Genomic DNA, 12,072 nt, shown 5'->3' with positions numbered 1-12,072 from the left:
CAAAAATTAATATATATTGTTCATACACATATTTTTATATAATTTTCAGGGATATAAAGATAAACACTTTTATGACCGTTTTCGTGACAATTAACCGATTGTTAAGGGGTTAATTGATTTCGATGGCAAAAAATTAGTTTGCAAGTGGTAGCAGTTGTTCTACTTTTGAATGTACTATACATGTACACTCTAATTTAACTGAATTAAGATGGTTCAATTTCCATGCGACCCATCTCCCCGAATTCAATGGAATAATATATTCTGCTACGACATAGAGGACAACAAAACATCTAGTAGGGTTTGCTTTTCCAGGATAGACGGTGAATAAGATATTTTGGTTATTGGTGAGCCTATCGTTTGACAAGAGAGCACCATAAGGGTGAAAGTACGCCTTAGCTCAGAACTCCACAGATAGATGGCAGCAACACCCCTCAATTTAGACATAGATCTGAGGGGGAAAGAAATTTTTTCCAGATCCCAGTACCCATGGACCTGCTCAGCAACTTATCACAGGACATTTGATTTAACAGATTTTCTGAGCACGTATATCACATGTACTCGGTGGGTCTCAGGGTCAGCTACCACGGTCCCTCAATTTATTTAAATTTTTATTTCTCTATTTCCATAGTAAAATGGAAAAAGACAGTTAAAAATAAACATGACAGATAATTTCTGTACAAAAACAAAATACATTTTCTTTAAAAAAAAATCTGCTTTTTATTATCTATTACTAATAAATAGTACATTAAATTGTCAGTTATAATACACAATAAAATGGGGGGGAAGCATAAATCTTTACTTTGTTTATCTTAAATGCAAAAAAAAATATTAATTTAGATTTTAAAAAATTATGAACTTATATATAAGGCTAAGTAAAAGTATGTGGAGGCATATCTTTGGATTTAGAAGCTAACTAATAATTAATATGCTTTATTAATGCTATGGCAGAAATTTGTATCCATGTTAAAAGAAAAAAAACATCAACTATATTTCAAACAGTATCCCCATTTACCTTAGTTAAAACACTCAAAAAATATTGGGATTTGATAAAAGAAATACAAGTAAGCAATATTAAGGGAGATAAAATTTTATTTATCATTAGAATTTTATCACATTTGGAACAATGAAAACAAGAAAGGTATGTATAAAGAAGAATATGTACAATATGTATATATATGTAAGTGTGAATATAAATTTTCAGTAAATCTGCTGAAAATAGACACTTTTAAAACAAAACAAAATAAATAAATAAACAAGATGATTTGACTCTAAAATTGTCCTAACAAGATTTCATATTTTTTTCTTTAAAAAATGTCTAATACTGCAGGGGCAGGCAAACTCTCCGACACAACCATGAAATATAATGAGTGCAGAAGCAGCAAAATTGTTTTAAGCATAGGCCATTGTTTTCTTCAATACACACTAAAAGGGCTTTTAAGTTACTTGTCCATGAGTGGTAAAAAAACTCAAGGTAAGCTCTTCTTAATGAAATTTCTTCATCTGTTCATACATTATAAAAAACTGAAAAAAGGTTAAGGTGAATAAAGTATGTCATTAAACAGAAAGATAAATAATTTGAAAATTTACAGCAAAAAAAGATTGTCTTTTTCAATACAGATTTCACAGACAAAAAAGCATCAAATGATATTAAATTGCTTTTAAAGTTAGAAAAAAATTAGTCAAGTAAAATGAATTAATATTTAGTTGATCTAAGCTTTTTGTTAATATAAGGATAGTTTATTCTTATCTCGCCCCGCCCTATTTTAGGGCATACGAGAGTTGATACATACACAAATGATACATTAAAAATAGGTAAATCTCTAAAAGTTACATCAACAGTGAATATAAAAATCCGAATATCTAAAATAATGTTCAATACAATTCTATAAAACAAGTTTAAACCAATTAAAATAATAAGGTAGTAAAAAGGTTAAAAAAACAAAATCACCCAAAAACCAATAAATGTTAAAACTTTACAGGAACATGCAAAACAGTGATAAAATATAGAAGTTAAAATTCGATAAAAAGGTTAAAAGGCAGAACAAGTTAAGGATCAAAACAATCAGTTAAAAGTTGATAAAAACAATGCTTGTTAAATTAAAAATTTATAAAAACAATACAAGTTAAAACGTAGAGAAGTTTAAAATGAAATTAGATAGAAACACAAGACACCAGCAATAGTGTTCGCAGGCTCTGAGCATAGTTAAATGTGGTTCAGAATGTCCTCCAATGTTACCTTTATAATTTTTTTAACGATGCTTCTACAGACCAACTTAGCAAAGCATTGAAGCAAATTTCGTCCTGCAAAATGGTTTCCACGGAGTGTCTGGAAGTGTGGGCAGTTCATGATCAAGTGTTCGATTGTCTGATTGTCCCCACAGTAGGTACAATTTGGGTATAAAAATATTTTCAATTTCAAGTAGTTTTATATACATATATACAGGGGTGATTCTGAGGCAAACTCAAAAATTCTGAAATTTTCTTGAGTAAAATCATAAATGGCGCATTTCTAAAATTAATGTCTTTATGAATTTAAATTATCGATATTTTCAAAACTTGAAATTCTAAATAAATTATATCCCGCATAATTAAAATGAATAATTATGAACAAGTTAGCTTGCCTCTTGCTTTCAAACCAAAAATTAATTTTAAAACACTACAAAACCTGCATAAGAAATTTTACAACTGTTTTTAAAACTGGTTTCAATAAACTTTAAAAAAATATATATAATTTCATATAACAAAAGGCAGAAGTGCCAATTAAAAGGTGTCAAAAGATTAAAACATACCAGGATTTTTTTCAAAAACATTTTTAACCAAAATATTTAAAACATGTCTATATTCGTGTATATATTTAATTTATTAGTATATTTAATTTATTATTAGTCATGTATATATTTAATGACTATATTCGTTTTAAATTTCTCTCAAAAAGATGTAAGTAATTAATAGAGTAAAAAAAAATTAATAATAAAATTCATTTTCAACGAAGGTCAGGTCTTGAAATTAACAGTGATCCGTTCGTCCAAGCCAACTATTATTTCACTTGGAGCACCCTAAAGTAATTATCAATACCAGCTCCAGACCAGCATTCAATATAAATTAATGGTATTCTGCTATTTTAGATTTTAAGTTTAGGTGTGCTTTCTTGTAACAAAAAATCACATTTTATCATAATTATGACATAATACATTCTTTGTATAGTAATTTTTCATTTAAATTCACTTTATCTAACGTAATGACATGTAAATGGGACAATGAAAATGTGCAGGGACTAGTAATATCTTTTAGTTATGGACATTTTGGTCCAGTTTCTTAACGTTTACCCCTCAAGATATTTAAGATCTTGCTATAATTCTATTAAAGAAAATAAAAGTTCAGATTCACAAATATTTTTCATTCAAAACTTTTGTATGTGTACTTAAATTTATAAGATAAAATTAATAATGCTTTTATTACATTTAGGAATAATTAGGTCATTAATATAAGAACTAAGTTTAAGGCAGCAAAAGTTAGTGCAGGTATGCTAAAACGTACGTTGTTCAAAAGTAAATTCTCACAGTGAACATTATGTTAAACTACAGAAAGATTTCTTTTTTTAAAAAATTAATTTCAGTTTAACTTTTGCATAATAATTAAACAGATCAATCAAATATACAATTAAAAAGGATACTATAATATTCCAGGGCCCTAACCTGACCCACGTTGGCACAAAGCCTTTATAGAGAGCTAACAGTCCTTCTGTTTGCACAGTCTATAAAAAAAAAATACATATATTAGCCAAGAGAATATAGAAAACATTAAATTAAGTAAATTTAAAAAATACCAACTTAGAATATAATATGTTCATTATTTATATTATATAAAAATACAAACCTACAAATAAAACAAAAGCAATACAAATGTTATTACATTACATATACAGGAAGTTCCACTAATAATATAAGATCATTCTTGCAATAGCACGTTAGAGGCCAAGAGATCACGAAAGCTATACATTTTTGTGAACAACGGCATGATTGTGGCGATGTTGTCAGCATTGTACACAGGCCGCCTCTACTAGACAGACAAACTGGTACCCATCAATTTGAAACCAAGCAGGCTTCAAGCCACCACTGGAAATCCAAACAGAGTTTTTCACAATGACAGTTTAATGCCTTAATCACTGAGCCATCGAGGCTCTACAGGTCTCAATATAGATTTTAAAAATCCTTGCCAAAAAAAAAAAATCATCAACTTACTATTTCAATTTGAAAGAAAAATAATATAATCAAGAGATATATAAAAAATATATATTAAGAAATACCTTGTATAACTATAATAAAAGAGTAATAATTCATAAAATTCTGTTGAAATAAAATTTAAAGCGCAATTAAGAACAAACACTCTGGTGCAGAATTTGGGGTTGTTTTTTGAAGGGTCATGTCACTTCATAAAAAAAAAATTTTAAAAAATTCCATTACTTTATGGAAAGTTTTTAGCTGAATATGCATTACGGTTTAAATTGTTAATTGATTTAGGTTAAATGGTTCATAGCAAGACATGGCTAAAACAGGTCAAACCTAAGGTACAAAATTTGCAATATTATCATACTCAGTATACAAATGGAAGAAAGAGGAGGAAAGATCACCAAGTAACTTTAAGTCTAGAAAATAAATGCAGAGCAAATAAATTCATAAAGCGCTGAATTTAAATCTTGGAAATAAATTAGTAGAAAAAAAATAAATGCAGAGTAATGCTTTGTTCTTACCTTGCATCCAATTGCTCTTTATAAATTGACATAAATAAATAGATTCAGCAAAAAATTAACTGTAAACTGAAATAAATCTTTTTTTTTAAATTACTTTTTTAAGCATGAAATTATTATACATCATTCATCACAAAACCTTTCACTCTTCATAAAAAACTATTTTTGTAAATTGTGTAAAATTTTTCTAGAGCCCAAGCTATGTTTTTAAGAAATAATTTTCAGTGCAATACATATGTTCTTCAAAATAAGTAATCCATATGTAAAATATCCAAACATATTGAAACACAAAAGCACGAAACTAGTAACCATTTGTGTTGTTAATGAATAACTTATTATATAACTTATATAAACGATTAGAATAATTATAGCCTAGGACTAAAAAATTCAACCTTTCAGTAGAAAATTTATGGCTTTTATTTTAATGTATACTTATTACATTCGTTTTTATTAAGAACAAAAGAAAAAAAAACTTACATGGACAGCACAATGAAAAGAACCGGTATATAAGACTTGTGCTTGAGCTTCAGTTCCACTAACAATAGCTGTTCTTAACTTCTTTTGATTCATCAACCGTGTCTAAAACCAAAGAATAATCCTTCATCAATAATGATAGATTACACATTGTTACAAGATTAAACCAGGTGAACCAAAGAATTTCAGTGGCTCAAAAAATCAATGATGGAAAACCCCAAGGATATCAAAAACAGAGTTGAAAAAAATCTCCTGTTTTTATGAATAACAGTTTTTAAATAACATGTTAAAAACTAAATTCAAAGTAATTAAATTATTTAAAAGTATATCAAAAAAAATTTTTTTTAAACAATTGATCAACATTTTGACAAAGAATACTGAAACAAATTCACTTCTGTTCATACATGTGTAAATATGATTTTAAAAAAAGTATTGTAGCTAAAGATTTTGAATGTAATTATAAAAATGTCAGGTTTGATGAAATCTGCTAAAAAAAAAAAAAAAAATTAGAATTACCAAGTTTTAATATTACTTAAAAAGTTTGTAAACAAATGACACTGCCAACTGAGAACGCCAAAACATTGGTTTTAAAATAATTATTTGCAGTAACATGTGAATGCAATCCGAGGATAAAAGTAACAACCCCCTATGCAAATATTTCAGTTGGAATGGACAGACAAGCAGTGAAAATAGATAATAAATAGTTTGTTTTATCTTGTCTGTTCATATTTATGGCTTTTTATAATCATAAAAAAAAACGGTTTTTGTCTTGATGATACACATTTAATATATCAACACATTCTTATGATTTTAAATTATAGTTAATAAAGAAATACAAAATTGTAAGTGGAAAAAATATAATTTTTTTTAATAAAAATTTTATAATAATATCACGATATTATAATAATATATGCATAATTATTTTTAACACATAATATAAATATTTGTTTTTAAAAAAATGACTGTTTAACTATTAAGTAACTCAACAAAAAGAAAATTAGACAAAGAGCAAACTCACTCGAACAACATCGATTGGGGTGGACGCAACTGCTCCAGTTAAGCCAGCAGTAAAACTAGACCTGTGAACATAAAAATACACATTAATTAATCAAGTTACATACTAAAATTAGTATAAAAGGTATTTTAAAGTTTTGTCTCCAATCTAATAAAAAATTCATTAAAATAATCATTCTATACCATTTTTCTTCTTCAGTTAAAATTAAAATTTCGGATTTACAATTGTCAAACATATCAAGTGTTAAGTCTAGTGTTGTTGCAGAGTAATGTTAAAAATCAAAATGCAAAATTATGTAGTTTTTTTTAAATAAAAATAGATAAGAGAAGTCACTTATTTTACAGGTGAGAAAAATATGTTAAGAGTAATTTCCAGACAGATAAAAATTTGAGTTAATTTTTTTTAATCCTGATTAAGGGGAGTTGATCCCATATCATGTGTCACTCTAAATGTGGATGAGGTACACAGATATCACAAAGCTTTATTTTCAGCATTCAGTTTTTCACATTAATTTTTTACTTCAGCTTCAGTTATTCCTGATTAAGCTGCTCAATATTTTTTTTCTAGCTCACGCTGTCTTGTGGGAGATACGCATTCACACTTTTATGCAAGCAGAAATGGAGAACATTCATTATATTCACAATTGATATTACTAATACCTTACTAAAATGTATTTCGTTTCTAACCTAGTTAGTTTAACATATACATCACGGATTTTTTTTTATCCAAAACTTAGTAACTAAAAATTCTTCCTTGACTGCTTCCCTTAGCATTTTTTTTTTGAAGAAAAAAATGCATAAAAATTTGATTTTTTTTTTTATTTCATTAATAAATACAAGGAACTAAAGCAAAACATGATACACAAGTTTTAAGTTGAATTTTTAATTTTTTTTATGTGTAAAAATTATTTAATTTACCATTAGTTTACTATCCTGAGTTATCTCAAGCAAATGAAATAAGTTAAATATTAGTCTTTGTATGACAGTTTTTAAAACAAGGAACAACACAAAGTGATAATTTTTAAAAACACTAGTGAAGTGATGCGCCATTTTTGCTTCTTTTTTTTCCCTATGTAAATTCAGTAACCATCGTATATGCGATCGCACAAAGTGTACAGTCCCACAATCCAACAGCTAAACTCCAAAACAAAATGTGGCAAATTTCCAAACACAGCAGATTATGTTTTGTTTGCTTCCAGCCGAGTAAAAACGTGATAAAATAAAACAAACTGACAAATTCTGCTACGCCCGAGTTTTCTCGAGATAATCAGGAAAGCGGTTAAGAAATAATCAGAAACTTTACTCTTTTCTAGTTGAGAAATTCATTTTAAGTTTAAAATAAGTGGTCGATTTGCATAATTGGACAACCTACACAGAAAAATATAATATGTTTAAACTTTTATAATGTTGATAGAAATTGCTATGTATGTATGTAAATACTTTAATAAGACATATTTGTGTGAATTAACATTTTTAAAAATAAGTATTAAATCAAGTAAAAACTTTAGGTACATCAACTATATGTACCTAAAAAAAGTTTGATATAAAAAAATATAGAAGGACATTTGTTTAAAAAAGAGGAGGAGTAAAATATCTTTTTCAAACACTGCAAAAAAAAGACCTTACTTACACAAAATGTGTAAATATGCCATCTTCCATGACTCCAGACATAATGAGATTCTTTTTTGTGATATCATAAACAGGAAGCTCAACACCAGCACAAACAGCAGCTCTTTGAGCAGTGGGGCAAACTCCCTGGAAAAAAGAAACTTTTTTTTAAAGAGGAAAACACTAAAATTAATAAAATGTTATTCAATTTACATTTGATTAGCTACTTTATTACTGATTAATGCATAAAGGTATGGAATGGAATGATTAACTAAAAATCATTCCCTGATTAATTTTTATGATCATTAAAATAAAAGTAACAAATCATTACAAGATTAAACAAAGCTTTAAAATATTCAAAACTGAAAGAAAAAAAAAGGAAAAAAAACATGCAGGCGCAGTTAAGACATTATCACATTTTTATTACTCTTTTTTGCCCATCCTGGAGATGATATAATATGATTAAAAACATTATTTAGAAGTTTAGCTAATTACTCATTATCATTTAACACCAAATATAATGTTAATGATCATAGCCAATTCATGATAATAAAAATTATTCACAATATCAATTACCAATGTTTTAACATTACTCGAGTTTGAAAAACATGTTTCAAAAGTGTTTTTCAAACTCAAAAACACGTAGTCTGAGATAGATTTGCAAATATTGGTTCAGTAATGACACTTCTCATATCAGTTTTTTTTCTTCTTTTTACTTGGGCCAAACTGACACAAAATATAAAAACCAGCTATTAAAGAATGCTTAGCTCATTTTTGATTCAACAGAGTTTTAAGCCATGAAACATCGCTGATATTATATTTTAAATATTTGATTCTTAAAAAATGGAATCACTACCAGTTTAATTTGCAACAATGCATGGTGGTTAAGCAATATGAAAAATTCGTTTTTGGCACACCCCTTTCAAATATATGATAAGAGCAGCAAATTTTAAGATGAGAGGTTAAAAGTGTTCAAATTTTTAGAACCTTAAAACAAATGGTTCTAAAGTTATAATAAAGAGAGACACATAAACCCCTTTTTATTTTCATAGATAATTCAAAGTGGCACAATGACAACTAAATTTAGCTAATGAAAGCACAAACTCTAAGGTTGAATGTAATTAAATTTGGAAAGCACTAAGTTATTTATGCTCAGACTAGCTTTGTGAAGGATATTAATTTAACTCAAAATTAGACTTGGGAAAAAAATATTTCATTAATAATAATGGGTAGATTTAAGAAATATTAACAAACAACAAATTAAAAAAATATATAAAATGGATAGTTCATTTTTTTTTTCATAAAATGAACAAAATATAAATTTTATTAAAAAAGTTAATCAAATCTCATTGTACTACTAGAAGAATTTCTATAAAAAATAGCAAAAAATGACAAAATATTTTATAGCAATTCAGATTTTTGACATGCTTTTAATTTTCTTTTACTTGTAATGTGAATAATCTATTAGCAGGAATTAATGTAATAAATTCAACTAATTATTAAAGATTGCAAAATCCATATTTTTTTACACCCCATTTTTAGTGCTTCAAGCTCTTTTTGCTGGTTATTACTTTGCTTTTAATTTTTTTCAAGCAAACTATTTTTTAGCGGAATACTCACTTTTAAAATTTACATAATTATTTAAATGAACTCTAAAATATAGTGTTTTAAGAATACCTTGAGACAGAACATATTATCAAACTTCAGAAGTTTATCACAGATTTTATATTTTTTTAATCAATTAATACTAAAAAGATATTAAAGCATATGTTTGTTAAACTCCAACACAAAATACTCCGAAATTATTCAAAGGATGGTGAGTTATACATAGTTGTAACCCTTAGATTACAATTAAAATCAACAAAGAATAAGCCTAAACTTACAGAACTCTTCTCCTTACAGTTAAAATTTTCAATCACACATCATACAACTCCGGTAGTATGATGATTGATTAAATGATTGCAGTTTTATTGGCAAGAGAGACAGTATTGGTTATACTTATAAATATGAAATATCACAAGCGTTTGTTATTAACTATAGCATTATCTTTGGAAATAATAAACTTTACTAAGCTAGACTTTTATTCAAAATGGTAGAAATTCGATAAGCAAAAATTACTTACACGCCAAAGTCCTTTTAAACCTTCACTAGAATATATATCTAAAAAGCACCTGAACATCCCTTTCTCAGCATAAGCCTTGTTTTCTGCTTGAAGACGAACCTAAAGAATCAAATTGATTTAAAAGATAAGTAACTCTTAGTAATAACATCTTACAATTTCCTAATAATGAAGCATTGTATCTTTCACTTTGAAAAACTTACTGCAATTTAAATATTAGCACAAAATATTTTAGATCTAAATAATGTGAATTATTGAAAAGGGAAAATAGTATAAAGATTGCATACATGGCTACCAGGAAGCGCTTTACAATGTCTTAAGTGGCAGCAAAATAATAATTAAAATAATTTAAGGTTGTTTAATTTTGTTATTATTATAAAACTTGACTGGTATTAATGTTATAAATTAGAGTTCGGGCAAAAATAATACAAATCTTAATTTCAAAGCTTATGTAGTACTAAACATGGTACAGGGTGTCCATTGAGAAGAAATTTTTAAATTCCCTGATATTTTTTCGTAAAAAAAAAAAGATTTCCCCCTGTATCAAAAATTATTTTTAATAAGGAATTTTATTAGATAAAATATACATTATTATTTAAAGCAAATAATGAATCAGAGTAAAATCAAATAATAAGATAAATGACAAATTGATATGGGCTTAAATCTCATTAAACGATATGTAACGTAACAACAGCCAAATAAGCAATTGGAATTTAATGCAAATTTGAGATGGAATAGTCGCGAATCGAGCATGTGAGAAAATTATTACTTGAATACAAAATTCGATAACCACAACATCATATTGAAAACATCAGAATTTAAAAGAATCATATAGAAATAGTCGAAAAAGAGACAAATGTCTGACAAAAAAATTATCCATAAATGATGTAGATATAAGATAGAATCGTTGCGAGCTGAGTGAAACAAACGTGACCTCCTAAGTTTTACATGCATACTTTTAAATATCGTAGAAAGAATATCAAATTTAGAATAAAAAAGTGGAAATGGTCGAAAATACTATGAATAATTGATGAAGAAATTATCAATATATGGAAAATTTGGTAAGTGAAGTATCGCTCAAGGATTGAACCATTCATTGAGCGCTAGTTGTTTTAAAACTTTTCTTTGCTTTACTAAAGTTTTGAGAAACTCACGATATTTTCAGAATCAGAAAATTGCCAGTTTTCCCTATTGCTGCACACCCTGTAGTACTACACACAGCCAGTGTATAATACTAAATAATTAGAAAAAAATAATTTTAGCCTATTTTAAATTTTAACTACTATCACATCATAGATATAAAATCATCTGAATCTATATTACCTTTAAGACATCAGTAGGATTAGCTATTGAAGCACCTATAACTCCAGCAGTAACTCCGCACAAAACATTTTTAAATAAAGTTTCCTCTAAAAAAAATAAACAAACACAAAGGTTAAGTTAGGAAATGGAAAGAAAGTTATAACTTACAGAAAATATAGAGCAATAACAAATAATGTTTACACATACAGGGTGATCTAAAAGTACAAAAATAGTCAAAATATCTCAAGAACTATGCTCTAAATAAAAAAGTAACACTATATAAAAATATTTTCAAATACCAAACTTAATCAACCAACCTGACTCCTGGGAGTGTATTGCATTCTTCATTGCAGATTTGGACTTTCAATAAAAACTAATTTGACTAGAAATGGTGCTGTATATCAAAATAAAAATGGGACCTTGAAAAACACATGTTAGATTAAAAAAAATAGACTTTGATATTTTGAAATATTCATCCAATAACACCCAATGACTCCCACTCCCAAACTCAGTTTCATGGCATGGGAGTCTCCTCAGTTGGTGGTGAGGTGTGTCAGTGGGTTGCTTTTTCAAATTTCAAATTATTTTTTTCAATCTGACATGTATTTCTCAAGACATAAATTTCCAATAGTTTCTAGCCTATTTTCATTATGTGATTACTGCCTTATATGTGAACGAAAATGCAACAATTTGTGAGTCAAATTGGGATGCTTTTCTTTGTTGGAGAATCCAAATCTGCAATAAAAAATGGGGCTTCCGATTTAAGACTGGAAATCTTAACAGATTCAAGTAAAAATATATTTTGAAA

At 27.3% G+C, this 12,072-nt stretch overlaps 1 protein-coding gene across 7 annotated transcripts in view; it reads right to left on the bottom strand.

Annotated features, from left to right (window-relative positions):
* Positions 1-1,071: 1,071 nt before the first annotated feature.
* LOC107448001 (uncoupling protein Bmcp mitochondrial) overlaps positions 1,072-12,072 on the bottom strand; it is a 43,678-nt gene continuing 32,677 nt past the window's right edge. For all 7 annotated transcript variants that reach the window (XM_043054763.2, XM_016063082.4, XM_071181148.1 and 4 more), the window contains 7 exons: positions 11,286-11,371; positions 9,966-10,064; positions 7,866-7,990; positions 6,240-6,300; positions 5,225-5,326; positions 3,674-3,754; positions 1,072-1,521 (listed from right to left, as the gene is read on the bottom strand). In XM_043054763.2, coding sequence (XP_042910697.1) covers positions 1,483-1,521; positions 3,674-3,754; positions 5,225-5,326; positions 6,240-6,300; positions 7,866-7,990; positions 9,966-10,064; positions 11,286-11,371 — 593 coding nt within the window. In that variant the 3' untranslated portion in view covers positions 1,072-1,482. The remainder of the gene's footprint in view (positions 1,522-3,673; positions 3,755-5,224; positions 5,327-6,239; positions 6,301-7,865; positions 7,991-9,965; positions 10,065-11,285; positions 11,372-12,072) is intronic.

This window comes from Parasteatoda tepidariorum, chromosome 5, assembly GCF_043381705.1.
Source record: "Parasteatoda tepidariorum isolate YZ-2023 chromosome 5, CAS_Ptep_4.0, whole genome shotgun sequence".
NCBI classification, from domain to species: domain Eukaryota; kingdom Metazoa; phylum Arthropoda; class Arachnida; order Araneae; family Theridiidae; genus Parasteatoda; species Parasteatoda tepidariorum.
This window is presented reverse-complemented; position numbering and strand designations above follow the sequence as displayed.